This window comes from Equus przewalskii, chromosome 15 (genome assembly GCF_037783145.1).
Source record: "Equus przewalskii isolate Varuska chromosome 15, EquPr2, whole genome shotgun sequence".
Classification (NCBI taxonomy): domain Eukaryota; kingdom Metazoa; phylum Chordata; class Mammalia; order Perissodactyla; family Equidae; genus Equus; species Equus przewalskii.
In genome coordinates, this window is record NC_091845.1 from 17,754,045 (window position 1) to 17,775,043 (window position 20,999).

The window sequence follows — 20,999 nt, forward strand, 5'->3', positions numbered from 1 at the left end:
CGTCATGCCTTGGGCTTGAAGAAGTAAAATGGCGTCTTGGATTACTTGCTTGCTATCTGTCTTCCCCTCTAGAGGGTAAACTTTGTGGAAGAAAGAGTCCTTCTGTGTCTTCTTCACCCAGCCCAGTGCCCAGCACGGCACCAGAAGCCACTTATTAAATGTTGAGTGGAAGGCTAAATGGATGAATGAAATCTAAAGAAGCAGGCCAGCCTGAAGTGCTATTATTAATCAAATGTATTTCCTCTTGACTGAGCATTGTGAATTCACAGCACTTGCCATAGTCCTTTACCATCTTGCTTAAAATGTAAAAGTTTGATGTACTCAAAATCATGGAATTCTGTATGCAAGGCTTTATATCGATACAAATCTTGGGTGATATTTTTGATTAACGTAAAATAATACAAGGATTCTCAAGCTAGGCACTGTAGCTTCCATTAAACACTTAATTTTTGATATCTAAATACTTGTGTTTTTGGAAAGCATTTCTAAATTAAACACTAATTAGCCTCTTTAAGTAATTTAAGATGGATTTCTGTTACTTGCAACCCAAAGAGAGCTAACTCTTAAGAACATCTTCTATCTAAAGGCACTGATGAAAAATTGCATATGACATATGAATGATGAAATTTGTTAGCTTCTAAAAGAAAACGTATTGAGAGTTTTATATCTGGAGATTGCAAGAAAGAGATCTTGCAAGGGATCTTGTAGGGAAAATATTCTGCTTTAGAAAACTGGAAAGTCAAGTGGTAATTCTGGCTTTCAGTATGGATGGATTTAGCACTCAAACGACATGCTCAAGAATCATCTAATAATGTCTCAAACTGAATATTTCTAAAACTAAGTTCTTGATTGCCCCATCCACCCCATTTAAAACCTGTCCCTTCTATGTTATTTCCCATCTTAGTAAATTCAATCCCATTATTTCAGTTGCTCAGACCCAAAATCATGGAGTCGCCCTCAACTGCTCTCTTTCTCTCATACCTGACAATGGATCCAGAATCTGACTTCTGTACAAATCTACCGCTTCTCATTGTATTCACTGCAGTCACCCTGGTACAAGCTGGTGCATCTCTCACATGGATCAAGGCAATGGCTCCTTACTGGTTGGCCCATTTTTACCCTCTCCTCCCTTAGACCAGAGTGATGCTGATGATGTCACTTCCCTGCTCAGGACTTTCCAGTCAGTTCCCATCCCACTCCAGATAAATGCCAAATCCTTAAAATGCCCAACAAGGCCTTGTACAATCCATCCTCCAAATCCTGCTCCAACTCATTTCCTACTATTTTCTGCCTCACTCATTCCACTTTCACTTCAGGGCCTCTACATTTGTCGTTTCCTCTGCCCGGAAAGCTCTTCCTCCAGATATCCACCTGGCATGCTCCCCCATCCCTTAGATCTTTGCTAAAATGTAATCTGAGGGCCACCTGACCACCATTTTAAAAGTGCGGTCCCTCATCTCCTGCCACTATCTCCTTCCCTGCTTTGCTCTTAGAGTCACCACACGTGCTGTAACGTGCACTTATTTATTGGATTGTTGTCTTTCCAGCCTACCTTTACTAGAGTGCAAACTCCTTTAGGGCAGAGATTTTTCCTGTCATGATCATTACTCTATCCCTAGAGCTCTAGCTCCAGTGTCTAAGTAATCATGCTTGGTGCCCTATAAGTATTTGTTGAACAAACAAGACTCTCTCCATCTCTTAACTCTGTTCCATGGTGGCATCGGTCTCACCAGGTTCCCTCTTCAGGGTAGAAATATTGTCATTTGCACCTCAAGTCCTATTTCTGTCGATTAAACATGCTGGGGAAAGTGGGCAGCTCCTTCTTGATTATTCCACTCAGTGCTAAGTAGCATGCTTCTTGGCTCATCCGGAACCAATTTTTGTGGCCGTTGGTGGAAAACCTTGATTGGCCTGACCTGAATCACATGCCTGGACCCTCCCCTGGAGCAAGGGGATCCTATTTCTCATGCCTTCCCTGATGATTATACATGCGTGTCCACTTGAGAAAATAATAATATTAAACAGTACAATCAGTTTTGCACTTGAGTTTTGCTTTTCCAAATGGGATGCTTATCCATGTAAGTTAAGCTGAAATCAATTGCCTGATTTTAAGGAAACCGCTTAAGTGTGTCCTCAGAAAATGAAAAGGAAATGTGAATAAGACAAAGAATATGAGTCAGAACATTTTAGAGGTTTTTGATGAAATGAATATTCCTGCCTCAGACACGTAATTTGGAAGTTCTAGAGTTTTCATGTGTAAAATTTAATTATATAATCATCCGCTCTAAGTTATGACTCAGAATACATATCAGTGCAAGGTTTCAAAAATTCTAGATGTGATTTGCCATCTTAATTTTTTGCCGTTTCTCTGGGCCTCCTCTACTGATATGTACCTAATATGTTTTCTTAAAAATTAACTTACTATTTTTACTTAAATAAACTTAAAGAAAATAGAAACGAACCTTCTATCTGAGTATGGAAAATGGGTACCATTGCCATAAATACATGTTAACCAAGTAATAAGTTAAACAGTAGCAATGGCAATAATAATAAATATAATGAAAAAATAAGCCACCCTCTATTTTAAATACTAACAACATACTCTTGCCTGTTCAGACATCTGAACCTGCTCCCTCTTTGGTTGTGATTTTAGCCTTAAGGGGTATAAAGACCTCCTAGCCATCAAATCCAGCTCTCTCTTCAAACTAATGGAAAGACTAAAAGGGCATTTCTCTCTAGGTGACTGAATGTTGTTTGTTGACTCTTATCTGTATCATATCCCACACATGTATGTGATCTACTCATGTTTGTGTGTGATATACCACAAATCCCACATACAGCAGTGGAATACACTGCTTATTAATGTGCATTCCTCACATTCAGGAGTTTTTTTCCTGTTCTATGGGCTTCAACAAAGTGATTCCTGATTTGTAAGCTCTGAAGCCAGATAACAATACAATATTGAACTTGGCCAGAAATCAATCAGGAAGTTTCAGCTAATATAGAATCAAGTAATTCCTCTGGCGAAATGTATAAATCTTATGAACTTCACTTTGTAGAAGCTTCGGCACTTTTTTGAAAATCTGTCCCACTTGCCTATGAATTCTCTAGAAAATTGTAAATGTTCTGCTTATAATTTGCAAATTCTAATATTTTTATTATCCAAAGAAAGAGAGATTTTGGTCAAGGAAGTTCCCAGTCATTTAAAAGAAAAAAAGACCTTCTTTCCTGACATTATAGATCAGACCCAAGGAAAGTCTTTTCTAAGTTTAAGTGAGTTAAGAACCAGATGTTTTTGTCCTGTTTTTAAAAATTGAGTCAGCATACTATGACAAGACATTAGTGTATTTATAATGATTTCAATGATTCCAAGACAAATATATCTCATTATTTGGGAGAAAGTGGCCTTTGGTGACTTGATTTCTGCACAATGTCACATTTTTAAGCAGTTTAATGGCAACTGCTGATGTTCAACTCAGGTGAAGGCCATGTGCAAGCATACATTAAAGTTTCTGGGGACAAGAGCCGCTTATTGTGCAAGTCATCTCGTTACCGTCAGGTAGTCAAGAAAATGTTAAGGAATCTACTGAGTTTCACATAATTAGTCACAGCAAGCATATGTTCTTAAAATTCCATATTTTGAAAGTAAATGCCAGCTTCACTATTCCCACTGTGGAGATAGCACCATTGAAAATTCTAGACAGTAATTTCTTTAACAGCCTCTACTTTTTATTATATAAAGGAAAACATATTCATTGTTAAAATTTTGGAAACAAGAAAATATAGAGAAGAAAAGAAAATCACCCTTAATCCTGTCACTCAGAGATACCATCATTAATATTGTTGGTCTTTCTTTCCAGACTCATGTTCTGTGGAATGATCTCTTAGACTATGGAGGTTATGCCATATATTTAGTTACCTAATATCAAAACTATTTCCCCACGTCATTAATAATTTTTCATAAATATGTTAGTGTATGTATAATATTCCATTGTCATAATGTACCACGATTTATTTAGCCATTTTCCTCTTGGCAGAAATATCTTATATTCCCATCTTCATCCAGTCAACAACCTTGTAGTAATCACCTGTTTGCGAGCAAGTGCCTGCAAACACAGTAAAATTTCTAAAGCTGATATTGAAGAGTCTGATAATCATATACACAAAGGATATCATAACAGGTGCTTAAAGAATAATAATAAAAGCTTTTGCCATATAGACAGAATGTTTCTAGAGGATCTAAGTATAAATCACAGGTACCTGAGAAATCCCTAAAGATCCGTAAATTGCCCTTTCATCTGCCTTCGCTGCCTGCACCCTTCCTTCTTCATATTCCTTCCTTCAGTATATACAACCTCAAGCCTTTAGAGAAATGACAAGATAATTTACTCCATCAAGATGGATTACTTATCTAAATATGTCAATAAAATATCCTCAAAATATACAAAAACTACCCCAAACTACTCTTTATTTAAAAAGAGGAATGATAGGGGCCGGCCCGGTGGCGCAGCGGTGAAGTTCGCATGTGCCACTTCGGCCCTGGGTTGGCTGATTCAGATCCCGGGTGCGGACATGGCACCGCTTGGCAACTACGCTGTGGAAGGCGTCCCACATGTAAAGGACAGGAAGATGGGCATGGATGTTAGCCCAGGGCCAGTCTTCCTCAACAAAAAGAGGAATGATAAAAGTCAAATGCCTTCAGTGACCAAGCAGGTTTACATAAGCAGGGAGGGGGGGGGCGGGGGGGGGGGCGGGGATGGGTGCAGCAAACCCTTCTTAGCTCTCTCTGTCTGTCTGTTTAGCAGCAATGTTTCTGATCTTCTGGTTTGTACAAAAGACCAGAAATCAAGAACTTAAATGAAAGCACCCAAGTTTTAAATGTTGGCAACGAAGCAAAATTAAAATACAGTGTTTGGGTTTAGACAAAAAACGTATGCAAGCTGAATTTGGCTGATGCTTTCAGGTTGCAACCTCTGATTTGAAGCTTGACGGTAATAACAGTTTCACTGTCCTGTGTTTTTTAATCTAACAACAGCTCTGCCAGCTGTTCTCCTTCTTTTACAGTTGAGATATTATGGTTTCTGTTAGGTTAAGAGAGTGAATTCAGGACATGTGACTCGTAGATGGCCACATCGCTTCCAGGCCTTTGTCTTAAGTATATGAGGTAGATCTTATCTGTGGTGTTGCAAGATTACTCTCTGTTGGCACACACAGGGAGGTAGCCTTTTCTAGAGATTGTGGAGGGAGGGGGTTAAAACTTGAGGTTTGACCCTAGTACGGTGGAAAAGAAAGACATTTCTGGCTTAATACAGGTAACTAAATGTCAGGGAGGATGGAAACCAAACGTGGGGATGAAGATTCACTGAAAAGAAGATTGCAGCATACAATAACAGACTTGACTTTATTCGTAGCTTACCCAGTGTTGTGCAGTCACCAGTCCTTCACTGATCCTTGCATGATTTTAGCCACATATTCCGACACCTGTATTATTATTTTCCTAATAGACTTACTTTAATAAATATATTTCTTTTAAAGGCAACTTTATATCATTGCTATAGAGAATCACTAATACTCTCCATAACAAGATAGTAGCCATAATTTTTTTCTATGAAAATGAAATCAAAGCAATTATTTAAACAGGAAAAGTGTAAAAGTTAAAAAATACGGTGAAAAGCAAAGGTAAACAAACCTAATTGATTTGCCAGAAATGCATACCTGAAAATAGGTCTTGCAATGAGCTAATCAGAGTGTTTATGATTGTTATTAATAGAGTGATATTCTGTTCTTGATCACGTAGTTTAAGATGAGTAATATGTAGTACATATCTCCTTAGGTCAGAGTTAGTTTGATTTATGACTGTGTATTTTGGGGTGCTTACCAGACATCTGTGTGCAACTGAAAACATCCAAGTTATTCATGTTTGCATGATGGCCTTTGGTCTATGTCATTATTCAGACCCTAGTTTTAATGATTTATGTGTTTTGTGTAAAGTAGATTACCACAGATGTATCAATATTGGCCTCATCCAAAAGAAGTCTATCTATGAGTCAAGAATTGGATGTGATGGTTATTTTCCTAACATGAAAATATGTACATATTTACAATTAAAAATGTCATCCACCTAAAGTCATCTCTAGTGGTACAAGGATTGATCTTTGGGAACTACTAATATGGCCTATGGTTAGAAGTCAGAGAACACGTTTATCTTTGTGTTCCCTGTACTCAGGAGGATCCCTAACACGTAAGAAATTCTTATTAAATATGTAGTGACTGAAGGGAATTCCAGATAGAGGCATTGTTCCCCAACATCTATGTCATTTGCCAAGTCTGTCAAGCCAGAATTAGCCTTGCTGCTTATTATCACAACCCATATGATCTCAATCATCATGACCTGTTGATCCTTACACAAATTTCTAATTTGTTCCATCCCTCCAACTCCACTGCCATCACCTTCATATGGTTCTTTATAATCTTTAACACAAAGTGCTACAGTACACTACCTACAGATCACCCACCAAGATTCTCCTCCTTCTCCCTCTGCTCCCACAAAGGTCTATGAAAACATGGACCTGATGGCATCACTGATCTGATCCCATCACTTTCCTCCTTTTGCTTCTTCAATGCCTTCCCGAGCCTGCAGAAAAATTCCTTTTCAAGACCCTTTAGCATCTGGCTCCTACCTGCCTCTCCAACTGCATCTGCTCTGATCCCTTCCCCTCACTCCTACCTTATAACCCCTCAGAACTTCTGAGCTCCCCATTGCACCATGCTATTTGCTGCCTTTGTGCCTTGGCATGTTTTTACCCCTCTGCCTGGGATACCACCCCCTTTGCATGCCTCTACATGTGTGAAACTCATATTCATCTTTCAAAGTCCACTCTAGATGCTATCACCTCCTTATTCATTTTTCCTGTAACCCTTAACACACAGATATTTATTGAATAATGCATTTAAGTATTTAATATGCCAATTGTTTTGCTGTTTTTCTTATTCTTCCCTTGTGTTATGTTCCTTATCATCTTGACCTCAATGTGGTCAGCCATATTCCCTCTCAGCTCTCAAGGCTGATGGTCAGCGTCACATGTCCCAGTTTTGTCTTTTTGAAATTTACAGCATTTATTGGGATGTGTCTTGGAAAACTTTCAACCGTGGAGCTAGAAAGTTCATTCTGAATTCTGATATGCCACGTTTGAGAAATGTGACCAGCCACATGTTGCTCTACTGCCATGATGGTGAATCATTTCACTAATACTTGTTCTCAATCTCTATCCTATTCAGAATCTTCCTCTGTCATTGCATGAATCATTCCTTAAGGCCACTTAGAGGGTAAATCAAACTTGTTTTTGGTAACACTACAAAAGTGTTTCCTTAATCCTTGAGTTTGTGCTTCTTGCATTAAGACAGCTATCAGTTAGGTACAAAATCTAATTTGATGTCTACCTTTGGCAAGGCATTGGGCTGGTGAATAAAAACTAGTATATGGGCTTATCTGTGTCAGAGACCATACTGGATGTTGTCTCTGCTCACAAGGAACATATGGGTTAGCAGGAAATCTGGATATTAATAAAAATAACAGCACAATTAAATATAAAATGTACCTTTGATGAGATTATAAAGAAAGAGGAACTAGTATATGAAAGGAGGCCCTACTTTAGTCTGAGAAATCAGAAAAGCATTTCTAAGAAAGTGAAAGTTGAGTATATTTTTGAGACATACATGTTTAGTATTCATTTTATATCATTTACAAATCTATTGTCAATCTTTCAGGAGTTAAATAAGGTCACAGGTAGTTAGTAAAATGTAATATGGGAAGCATAGACTTTGGAATTAACCAGCGCTGGTTTGAATCCACATAATACCTCTTAGCAGTTGTGCCTCTTAGCAAGTTCTTTGCTTTTAATTTTTAATTGTGGTAAAAATATGTATAACACAAAATTTCCATCTTACGCGTTCTTAAACGTACAGTTTAATAGTGTTAAGATTGGTTATTGTGCACGTGATCTCCAGAACTCTCTTCATCTTACACAACTGAAATTCTTACCCATTAAACAATACCTCCCCATTTTCCTCTCCTCCAGCCTCTGGCAACTACCATTCTGTATTCTCTTTATGAATTTGAATACTCTAGCTACCTCATCTAAGTAGAACCTTATAGAACTTGTCTTTTTGTGACTAGCTTATTTCTCTTTGCATTATGTCCTCAAGCTTCATCCATGTTGTACTGTGTGTCAGAATTTCCTTTGTATTTAAGACTGACTTATAATCCGTTTTATGTATATAACACATTTTGATTATCCATTCATCTGTTGATGGACAATTTGAGTGCTTCCACCTTTTGACTGGTGTGAATAATGCTGCTATGAACATGAGTGTACAATCTTTTTTTTTCAACTTTCTCAGTCCAGATTACCCCTATATTGAAATGAACATTATTGTAATGCAACATAATGAAGATTAAGTAAATTATATTATATGAAAGCCTATTCTACCATGCCTAACATATGATAGATGTTTAAGTAGCATTATTACTAACAATAATAGGATTTTGAACATGGGAGGAAAGTTTATCTGGTCTAGAATTTCTCAGATGATGCTATTCTTACTGGTGGCGGTAAGAGAGATGACGTTAGGGTGGTTCACAAATATTTTTAAAAATTTAATAATGCTTCCTTTATTATACAGAGTACCCTAAGAATGTACCTAGCATATTAAGCTCATGATTGTGTGAATATTAGTGTTTGAGGCAAGGCTAAAATAGAGATGTTTATGCTTTTTAAAAACTGATGCAGTTTTTCTTAAAGAGCAAAAATGATGAAAATGGGACATGACTATATGTTGTTCAGGAAACACCAATGTGATTCAAAATAAGAGTAATCAGACCCAGGAAAAACCTTCCATGTTTCCTTTTCCTTTTTTTTTTCTATTTGTCCATTTGAAAAGTATTCAATTCAGGCTGAACACATTCAACTCCTCTATGTTGGGACTTCTATGAGATAAACCCTAATGTTATACTTGCAGTCTTTTCTTCTGCAAGACTAGTGTTGGAATATATGATTCAACCGAAATTACTCAAATTTTCTATAGTCTCCAAATGCCCATCTTTTGGCAGGACAAACCATGCTGAAGTATGTTATCTGAGCTGCGTCAAATCGAACCTGTCCTTTTATAGTGCTGTCAAGCTACAGGAAATCATAGACTTTGGGAAGATGTTCTAATAATTGTGCATACATAGCATTTAGATTGAGCTACCAGAACACGGTCGTTAGTATTTCAACACTAAGCAAGTTTTGTTATATGTTTTTTGTTATAAAAGCATTGCAACTTGAATGCTCTGAGCTGACCTAAACTCATTGTTAATTCCAGATCACAAAATTTTAAAGGCAATATAGGAGAGTGTTAAAGAACAGACAATAAACAAAAGAATCTGCAGGGAATACAATCTTGTTTAGTGTCATTAGTCACATAAATGTATCTTCCCATCTGTAAGTCCAGCCATCTTTCCCTCGTGGCATGAGTCAATGATGTTTAGAAATTTCTCAGCATAGCCAGTCTTTTATATCATTTTCCCATTACAAACTCAGTTAACCAAATCACATTCTGTGGCTACATCCACAAGTATAACATATTTCAACACTGGGCAATTCTGATGCTGTCGCCAAATGCATAATATTATGTTTGTTGTTTCGTATTTGACCGGAAACTGAGTGTTCAGTCTCCTGTCTGTTGCTATTGGCCAATGCTGCTCAACCCCCTGCCCCAGCATGAGTTCACTCTCTAGTGTTCACGAGAAGGAACAAATAAGTTTTTAAACCTCAGAGAGTTTCATTAATTATCTAATGGAATTCTCATTAATGTTTTAGTGGTTAGCCTTATTTTTCTCAAAAATTGATTTAAACTTGGAAAATGAAGACTAAAATACAGACTCTGCTGCAGTTTTTCATGTGTGTAGCTATTACTTCATGGGAATAACTCTAAGTAATCCTTATTTTTGATTGCCTCCCATTTTGCCCATCTCATCCTACAAGGCTGGCTTAAAAATCATCCACACTTCATTTCCTGCGACTTTAATCTGCTCAATTGGCAATTTCTCTCAGCCTCTGAGATGTGTCACACTGCCTGCCTTTCCTGAGCCATCAACTAGCAACCATCTAGTGGTGGAGAGAGGCTCTTCCTTGTCTCCGCTTTCAACATGTTTTCCAGGAGAGCATGGCAACAAGTGAGAAATGCCCTAAAGTATATGATGAATATGATAAAGTGAAGTATCTTACAATTTAATTAAAATGTCTTTTTCAAAGGAAATTAAGCTATTTTCTCCGATTCTTCTTATGCACTATGCATTACCAAAGAGATTCTGCTCTGCTTCTGCCAGCCTCCTATGACTGTCACTTATCTGTTCTACGTACAATAGCACTCCATGCTCAGATCTGTTTTAATTTCTCATTTTGCATTTCCAGCTCCCAGTCAGCCTCCAGGAAATGTTGTTTGGAATGCTACAGACACGAAAGTGTTACTTAATTGGGAACAAGTTAAAGCAATGGAGAATGAATCAGAAGTAACAGGATATAAAGTAAGTTGTATCACTTGCAATGCTTTCTTTTTCTACCTCTGGCAATACTTTCCAAGGGAGGCTAGGTTTAAATGATTTGGCTAAATGTGGATGATATGGTTTCTCTAATCGAATTTTGACATGCAGACATGAAGCTTTTTATAAAAATGGTATTTTTCTAAAATGTCTGCTGTCTTTAATATAAATTAAAGTGAAATAATTATGCTTATGTGGGAATTTTGGACAAAATATTTCTAAATTGTTTGCTATGTTAATTAGCTTGCTACTTCTGATCTCACTCGTATGCTGCTTTAAAAGCAAAAAGTATTGGCTATGATTGCTTGGTCTGGTATTCAAGATTAATACTGTAGGACCTTGCCCCATCTCTCTGGCCTTACAAATACCCATCCAGCTCAGCTCTTCCGTGGGTGAAGTTCACTCTTCTCCACCTCCTTGTTTTTGAGAACCTAATGATTCCACCATGTGCCTAGCCCTAGTTTAAGACCTGTGGATAGAGCTGTGAATGCAACTTATAGTCTAGTGAGCCTAGAAGGACAGAGTAAATAAGGTAACAGAGTACTGTAAGTTCTATGAAAAAAACAAAAGCAGGCAATATAAAAAGTAAACGGCTCTGTTCATGCATTTTAGGTTTTCTATAGGACTAGCAGTCAAAGTAATGTACAAGTGCTGAACACAAATAAAACTTCTGCTGAACTTTTGCTGCCCATTAAAGAGGACTACATTATTGAAGTTAAGGCCACAACAGATGGAGGGGATGGCACCAGTAGTGAACAGATCAGGATTCCAAGAATAACCAGTAAGTTGGTCGAAGTCCACACTTTTTTTATTTACCTCGTCAGTGTTATGAGCCCCCAAGAGGGAGTCAGTCCATGCCCCACTGTCCTTTCTTTTTTTCCACCGTGTTTTTCATCTGAATGCTGAGGTTTTGGGATATGAGAGATGAGGGCAGGGGGAATTCTGTGCAAAATAAGGAAAGTGGTGCAAAATAAGGAAAAAGAGAAGAGCAGAAAGACAGAAAAGATGTCGAGAAATATTTAGCAAAACTTTATTAATTTGACTTTTTTTCCCCTTCTTCTGAGATATGTCTAAATTTGCCTTTGGATTGCCTATAAAAACAGAATTCCTCATGCATTTCTCAAGGGCAATGTTGAACCCACAAACTTGTTTATAAGAGTTTTAATATTCCAGTTGTTTGCCTCCTAGAAATTATAAATGAATCTTATCAATTCTTTGAAGAGTAGAAAAAGTTAACATTGTTAAAGTCAGAAACCACTTGGCCAAACCGAAACAGATCTTTAAAAAAAAATTAGTTTCTGATTTCAAAGGAGGTTCACATTAACTTTTCCTTTTAAAATCCAAATGAAACCTACTTTATTATAGAAATTGCACTTTTAGAGTAAAGGGAAACAGACTTGTATATGTATTTTGTCACTGACAATGGTCGCAGAAATTTTGTCTCTTCTTTTAAATCTCGAGTCTGGAGTTTTCAGGCCTCAGTTGAAGTACTGTGGAAGCCGTCTTGTCTTCATTTTCTATTCTCGAATTCTCAGTGACATAAAGAACTTTGTTCCCTGTTTCCTTTCTTGGAGCTTGGCCTAGTCTATAGTATTGGGCATTCAAGATTAAAACTTTTATCTTTAATCTTGGAAAACAGAATGAGTGACATCATTAGCAAGTAAAGAGAAAGGGAGATGTGGAAACAGGAATTTTATGTTTTCATGAAATCACAAAGACTGCAATACTTGGACTAAAACAAATAACTAAACTATACTAAGAAAATAGGTAATATTTATCTCAGAACTGAGTTCTGCAACATAAAAATCTGTAAAACTGCAGACATTTTTAAAACTGTATGCACTTCAATAGAGCAAAACCAGGAATTAGTTTAAGCTAATTATTATTATTGTTATTTGGGTTTTAAAATAACTAAGACATGCTCTCTTTTTCCTAGACTAGCACAAGGTATAGAGTTAACATTACAGTATGGCCAAAGTGAAACTAAAAGGAGTAGGTTCTATGCTTTTGCAGGAACAGACACTATTTTAGCATTTTAGAGCTGCTGAGTCGAGTAGCCTTTTCATCTGACATCTGCTGTCTTGCTGAGCTTGCATAGACTGGGGCAGACAAGGCCATATCTAGGAAAAAGGAAGTTTTATTGATTGCTTTTTTTTAGATGATGTTTTATATTATGCATAACAATTTATCTAGAAATGCATAAAATAGAAACAGATTTTCCAAACCCTTATCCAATGAAGCTTTCTTTAATTAAACCATTGAATTATCTCAAAATTGTCTGTAATAAAGTATAATTGTTTCAAAATGATTAAGTAGTTTTTCCAATTCCAATTAAAGTTAAATAATACTAGATGAACAAAGCCTAGAATTGTTTAAGAAAACTTAACATACATCAGTGTTTTTATAGATACTCTTGGCAACTCCTGTATGCTACATTGATAAATAAAATGAGGGCTGATAATAACTTGTGGTCCTAGGTTGAGTTCATGCTATGATTTGGTTTTGGTAAGAGGCATTGCTTTTGCCCTGATTACTTATATGGGTACAATCCTTATTAATGAGCTCTTTATCACCTTTGACAGATATGGATGCAAGAGGTTCCACTTCAGCCATCTCGAATGTCCACTCTGTGTCAAGTTATATACCTATAGTACTGTTCTTTATTGTAAATGCCCTGTGGTGATATTAACTCTTTTTTATTATTTACTGGAAAGTTAATTGGTTACAAAAAAAGTGCTTTCATGAAATGCGGTGGTTATGCATGTTTTTTTTCAACTCTGTATTTTTAACTTTCTACATAGGTAAAGTATGAGTTAATAAAGAAAAACAGTAAGTCCTTCTAGAGGAATCTGAAATGCCTTAATATTTACTTGATAAACCAAAGGAATTTACATATTACATACTTCAGACTTTGATATAGATGTTCTTAAGCTATGATTTTAAGCACTGCCTATGGATAAATACTCACTGCTCCCTCTTGTACACATGCACACACACACACACACACACACACACCCCTTTGTTTTTTTTTAATGTAGAAAAACTCATTGAATCCAAATGCTGTTTTCCCACCATAACAGAATTGTTTGGAAGACTGAATCAGTATTATTTTGAAGTGTTTATTTGAGATGCTCAAGGGTGAAAGACACATTTTAAAAATTACCTTGTTTGAAAGAGGGTGCATGTGATTCAAAAAACATGTTGTTGGAAAATGCTGCACTAGAAGTTGGCAGAGTGCTGTTTGGTTCAGGTATACTACAAACGGTTGTGAGATTCTTTACAAATCACTTTGCTCTCTCTACTTCTCAGTTACTCACCTATAAAATGTGGAGATAATAATACCCATCTTATCTGCCTCTGCCCCATGAAGTACTTCTTAAAAGATAAAGAAGGAAATGTGAATGTGCTTTGTTATCCCTAACGTGCTGGACTGGTGCGAAATGTTCATATGAATTTATTTAACCATATCAAAGTCATGAGGCCAGCCAGATTTTTAAAGCTTGCATTCCATTCTAGGTAATGCTTTCTTTTTCATTCACTTATATTATGAAATTGAAATGACCCCATCTTATCCGTTCTCAAACATTAAAAAGAAAAAATTAAAAAGCAATTGTATCCTTCACACATATGAACAAGCTTTTAGGTTTTATTAAAACATGGTGGAGGATATAAGGAATGACCTGAATCTCAACCCAAATGTTAAACAAAATTCACATGATCCTACATTTCCAATTTCTGAGTCCATTAAGGGACTCTCTCTTTTTTGGAAGCGGGAGCTGGTTTCTTGATGAAATTCGACTGTCTGAGTAAGTCTGGCAGGCTTTTTAGTTCCTCAGATAAATTTGTAATAGAACCATGGCAGTGCTGCTGACTTTGATATGTATGACTCAATCTTTCAATACGTGGTTTTCAAAGGGTTGTTGAAGACGTCACTTCTTAGCAATATGTAAAGAATATATGAAAATCAGCAGATTGAGTGTTAGACATTGCAAAATCAATTTTTTACCTCTTTCCTACCAATTTCACATTTTTCAGGAACTTTTTTTCTTTGCAAAGATATCAGAATTTGAGACCAACAGTTCAGATAATCAAAAAAAGAATAAAAATTAGCAAAATTCTGCTGTCACCATAAATTACTTTACAATTAGAGATACATTTAAGATAAAGTCATTATAAACAAAGGAGAAAATTATTTGTAACTTTCTCTGCAACGTCTGTATATACTGTATATATCTAGAAGAAAACTGCATAATGAGTAGATTTCATATGAACATTGTTATTTCCACTCAAAAAGTGGGGAAACACTTTCTCCAATACCTGTATTTTATGCTACATGTAATGGAGTTGTACATTTTTATTATTTAGTAATTCCTATAATATGTTCCTATACTTATCATTTTCAAGATGATTATTGTTTCATGGCATTTCTAGCAATATATCTCCATGAGATGTATACTTTGTTTCATATTGAAAAGTATAAGATTTATCTTTAAATTCCTGTGTGTGTATCCTATGGTTATCTGTATGTATTATTTTCTATTATTCTAATAAAATTTATAACAATCGAATGTCCATGCATGATTAATTGTGGTATGATCGAAAAGAACATTTGAAGATGGGAAATAGGAGGGCACCATAATAGTTATGCTGATGCTGTCATTTCTTATATTTTTCAGCCAACTTTTAGTCTTTCTATCTTTTAATGGGATATTTTAAAAATTATTTTTATACCCCACTGACTGAGTAAAATTGGCAGTTTGAGACCATGCCCTCTATATTATAGGTATTTCAGTTATGGGAAGAGAGGGAAGAAAGGAAAAGCTGAAAATTCACTTTATAGAATTGTGGTATCTAGTTTCTTCTGACTTTATTTGGTTGATGGTGGCTACTCCCACATTTTTGGCAAGTATTTTCTTAAGATTAATAGCAATTTATCAAGTCCTCCCTAGACTTTGTCCTTGTTAGAGACTTGCTTTTAAACAATCCTTATGGTATAATATATTCTAAATATTTGAAAAAAATACTAGAAAAAGATTAGTTGTTAATTAGTAAATAGTTTTAAATATTATTTTTGAGGTAAGGAAAATTACAACTAAAATAATATCAATCATTTTCTTAGATGAAAATTCAAAGATATATTTAGAGGCAGGAGAATTAAGTGGGAAAAGTATGTGTGAGGGATGTGCCAGGGTGTGAGTGTGTGTGTGTTGGTGTGATTTTAAATGTAAGTACAGTTGTACTAGGTGTATCAGCATACCCTAATGAAGGGCAAAGACCTGGGGAATATGCAGAAACAGATTTTATGACCAAAATCAGTCCCAGTGCCCTCTCTCCTGAAGCCATGGCTGTTTGACCTGGCAGAATCAGAGGTCAGCTTTGAGTCTCACTGCCTTGATCTGAACCACGCCTTCACCAATTAGTAGCCATGTGATCTTGCTCAAGTTCCATAACTTCCCAAAGCCTCAGTATCTCTATCTGCAGAATGGGACCATGATAGTAGAGTCCTCATAGAGTTGTCAGATCTTCAGTGAATATGAAACTCCTCTGTGCTGAAATTTCCTCTTTTATGAATTGGGGTTATTGGCGCTACCCACGTAAAAGGCTGGGAGTTGGTAAATGAAGTGACGTGTGTGAGAGCTTAGAGTCTGCTCTTATCATTAATAATTCTTCCCACCAGTAGGGAAATGTATGACTCTGGAAGACAAAAGACAACATTTGAAGGTGGCCTTGTTTTAATGTGTTTAAAGCTCTCCTTCGATCTCATTCTACTGAAAAGAAAGGTATGTGATTCCCGGAGTTCCTAGAAGAGAGGGGAAACCGATCAGATTATTTTTGCTTAGGAATATAACATTGATAATGTTAAATAACCTATTTTCACTCTCTGTGTGCCAGTCTGAGTTAAGCACTTTACCTTTGCTAAGTTAATCTTCACAGCAGTCTTGTTAGTTGGTTACTATTATCAAGCCCATTTTACAGATACAGAAACCAAGGCTCAGAAAGATGAAGTAAATTGTACAAGGTCATCCCAGCAAGGGCATTGTAAAATAGGATTCTAACCCAGGAAATCTGGCTGCCACCCCTGAACTCTAAAGCATGCTCAGTTTCTTAATCCCTCTCAAAATCAGATCCATCACAAGCCAGCCCTGATGGCCTAGTGGTTAAAGTTCAGCGCTCTCACTGCTTTGGCGGCCCGAGTTTGCTTCCTGGTCATGGAACCACACCACTTGTCAGTCAGTAGCCATGCTGTGACAGCAGCTCACATAGGAGAACTCAAAGGACTTACAACCAGGATATATAACCATGCACTGGGGTTTTGGGGAAGAAAGAAAAAAGAAAGAGGAAGATTGGCAACAGATGTTAGCTCAGGGCCAATCTTTCCCTGCAAAAAAAAAAAAATCAGATTTAGAGATTCTGAGTAAGCTTCTCTAGGGCCCATTTGTAGTGTACTTTGTTCTGCCTCTGTTATTGATCACAATTCAAATTGGGGAACTGAAAACTTGGGAAGCCTTGCTTTCACTCTTGTAAATTTGATACTGTCTAATTCTTACATGGAGAGCTATCCAAGATAAAGCTGACCCAACCTCAGAATTCTTTAAGTAAAAATTATAAAAATAGGTGTCTGTTTTAAAAACATTTTCTGGGCTTTCTGTTTAATTTTCACCATACATTTTAATTCTTTTTGAAGGTGGTTCTTGTTGATTTTCAATAACTTTACCATTTTCAATGAAAACCTAACAGTGAAATCAATGAAATAAAGAAAATGCAAAATGATTAGGATATTACAGGTTCTTTTTTTCCAATTAAAATCCCCCCTGCTGTTTCATATTCTTAGAATGCCATCATTTTTTAAATTTAAAATTAATCTTAATTGGGTTTATTTTCTTCTGAAGTATTTTACCCTTTTTAAAAATGAAAATTGTACTGATATTCATTATAATTTGGATACACTTCGGTAAATATTGGAGGTAAAATCAACCCACAGCAGCAATTACAAAATTAGCAATTTAGTAAATTGTACCATTCTTTTGAAAGAAAATGTGTAAACAGACTGGAATATGGTTATTTAAATTGTTAGGCTTTTCTGCTACTGTTTTTATTTGAACCCTCTGCCCTAATTTAACATATCTTGCTTTCCATGTAGGTGATAATTACCTCTTGAATTTGTACACCAAATAAATACACTGAGACAGAATTAAATTTGTGAGGAAGGATGCTACTGTTATTTGTCAGTCTTCATTCTTATTCTTTGCTCTTAACTCTGCCCATTGAAATTATCTTAGAGCCTGATGATTCTATTTTGATCGTTAATCCTGTGGGGAAGAGAAAGAATTAGATCCTGTATAATTGGATGTTACCTAGGAAAACTCAAAAAAAAAACAGAGACAAATGGTAAGAATGGCAAATTAGCAGATTTATTTTGTCATCAGACAGTAACATGTGACAGACATAAAGCTAATGTAAAATGTATGTCTGGACTGACTAATGAGAAAGTGAAATGCTCATTCAGTGTGATTGTTGTTTTGGCCTTTCCAAAGCATCCAGACAAGAATGGCTGCCCTTTCAAAGCTAAATTTCAAGATCACACATTGAAATGCTCATTGGGATCATAAACTCTAGCACAGTAAATACCCTCATTGTGCATGGCTCATCTTTATCTGTTCAGTACATATTTATTGAGTTAAATCAGTGAATTTTCACCATTTCATCTTACCCTCTCCTGTTTTGCATGCTTGATTTTTCCTCTTGTGCTGCCCCTGGACATAATAAGATACGATAATTAGGAGGAGAAGAGGTATTACAAAATTTTATTTGAAATAATTATAAGCAGCAGAGCATCTGTATTGGGAAAGTTGACCAAATTGGGAAGCAGGGAGAAGCAGTAAGCCTAGTGGTTACGAGCATTTGTTCTCAGTCATAGCGCTGGGTTGGAATGCTAGCCATGTCTCTAAATAACTGTGTGACCTTGGGCAAGCAGGTTAATCCCCTTAGACAAAATGCTTGTCTCTAGAATGGCACCAATGGAAGGACTTGCCTTGGAGGATTCTGCTGGTGGATGATATGATCTAATCACAAAAAGCTTTTATCTTAGTTTGGCTCATAAGTGCGCAATAACAGAGTCTAATAAGTTAGTAAGATTATTGGTGTTATTGTTGAGTTTTAAATGCTGAATCATTCTTAAAGGTTTACTTGTCAAATACACATAGTAGCAGTATCTACCTCAAAGCTGGTTCATTAATTCATGCAGAGTTCCAGATGCTGGTCTCGAGATGAGAGATAGGAGACACGAGTCCTCCTCGCAGGGAGCTCACGTGCAAGTAATAAAGCAGGGGAGGGATTCAAGAGTAATCTGAGGATGAGAAAGATGCTTTAGACTATATGCAAAGTGCTTGTGAGAACTAAGATACTGTTTATAGAGCTCACAGCACAAAACTGGGCACGTGTTAGGGGTTCAGCCTCTGCTGGCTGCAATCCTCATTCTCTCAAAATAGGACCCAAATGGCAAATAGCTCAGAATGTTGCCACAAATCAAGGCCAGTAGTATTTTTCAGAGGATGTTATTCAGAAAGACGTTAAATCTCAGACTAAAAGCTTTACTGCTTCTGCCTTTAAGTAAATATGGCCTGTTTATGACCTCATGCCATGTTCCTCATGAATTATGGTAACCAGAGTCACTTAACCTGGCAGGACTGCAGACAAGGTTCTTTTTCTTTCTTTTTTTAATTGTGGTAACATTGGTTTATAATGTTATTTAAATTTCAGGTGTACATCCTTATATTTCGATTTCTGTATAGGTTACATCACATTCACTAGCCCAAGACTAGTTACAATCCATCATTACACACATGTGCCTAATCACCCCTTTTGCCCTCCTCCCTCCCTCCTTCCCCTCTCATAACCACCAATCCAGTCTCTGTCTCTGCAGAGAAAGTTCTAAACAGTCGGAAAAGCCTGAGGGCCTGAAGACTTTTTAGAGAGCCCTGGCAGAGACGAATGTGTTGAGTAAAAGGAAATCATGTGAAGAGTGTCCGAGAGAAGCCCGTTTTGAGAACAGTGCTATTTTTGCGTTCTCTAGAGAAGTTACCTCCAACTGCCAGGATCACTACCCATGAGTGACAGACTAAATCCTACTGGGACTGGGTTCCCAGAGGGGAAAGGGGGAGGAGGGGGCAAAAGGGGTGAAGGGGCACATGCATGATGTGTCAGATGGCAACTAGACTTTTGGTGGTGAACATGACGCAGTCTATACAGAAGTCAAAATACAATGATGTACACCTGAAATTTGTCTTATGAACCACTGTGACCACAATAAACTATATATGTAAAATATGTAATATATATTACATAAATAATGAATATAATTTAAAAATGTATAAAATATAGTTTATTGTGATTACCTTGGTGTGTGTATATATATTGAAAAATAGGTAAATAAATAAATCCTGTTGGGACTGGAAACACCAAGAGAGATGAGTGGCTACTGTTATCACACAAAGAAAAGCTTTCTCGCTTCAGAAATTAATCATTTTGTCTCTATGCAACCCCTGCCCAGGCCTTTCTGTAGGAAAAAAAAGCCATTGTCTCCTCTTTCCCCACTCCTGTAAGAGAAGATGCTAAAGAACGCAGAACAGTGAAAAAAACTTCTAGTTACCTCATACCACATGTCGTTCAGGAAATTTATTTCACAGTAATGAAATAATCTTGGAGAAAGAGAGAACAACAGACGTAGGTCAAAATTCAGATCTAAAGAAAAGGCAAAGGGGAGAATAAGTGCGAGGTATATTTTCCAACATAATAATAATTGAAAATATTTCACTTATTTTCACAGACATTCACCTTTCACTGAAAAGTCATTCAATACCTTGAAAGATAATTTTCTTTAAAACCACACATACCCATACTTCTACCCAGAGACTTGTGAAGTCCTGTGGAGAGCATTCTACTTCCGGCAGCCACGACATTGAAAAGGCAGCTAGCCAGCTACAGGTGTTTGTGACAGTAGATGAGCCCCAGCTGCTCCAGAGAGATGTGGGAACGAGAATGCTCCTAAGCAACTGGAAGTGACTTGCTGCAGATGCTAACTTGCCCAGGGGAAGTTTCCAGATCTGAACAACACACTGGTGGGAAGGAAATTATGCGGAGCTGTGAGCTGAGCTGTCTCGTCTTGGGAGGTCCACTTAAATTGTATTTTAGAAAGGATGACAGAGGAGGATTTGAGAAACGATTAACATTATGTGCTTTGAAATCAGATAGCCTAAAAGTCCTGAATCTGCCACTCACTTGCTTAGTGCTTTCAAGCAAATTCTTTGACCACTGTAACTTCCTTTCCTCACCTGTGTAATGGAGGTGAGAAGGGCATGCCTTGATTGTATGATAATTAAAATAATACATAAAACGTGTTATTTGTGATATTCGCTCT

The 20,999-nt window shown here is 36.8% G+C and overlaps 1 protein-coding gene across 5 annotated transcripts in view; it reads left to right on the forward strand.

Annotated features, from left to right (window-relative positions):
- CNTN3 (contactin 3) overlaps positions 1-15,150 on the forward strand; it is a 324,643-nt gene extending 309,493 nt beyond the window's left edge. For all 5 annotated transcript variants that reach the window (XM_070576766.1, XM_070576770.1, XM_070576768.1 and 2 more), the window contains 3 exons: positions 10,455-10,567; positions 11,195-11,363; positions 13,165-15,150. In XM_070576766.1, the coding sequence (XP_070432867.1) occupies positions 10,455-10,567; positions 11,195-11,363; positions 13,165-13,265 (383 nt within the window). In that variant the 3' untranslated portion in view covers positions 13,266-15,150. The remainder of the gene's footprint in view (positions 1-10,454; positions 10,568-11,194; positions 11,364-13,164) is intronic.
- The last annotated feature ends 5,849 nt before the right edge of the window (positions 15,151-20,999 follow it).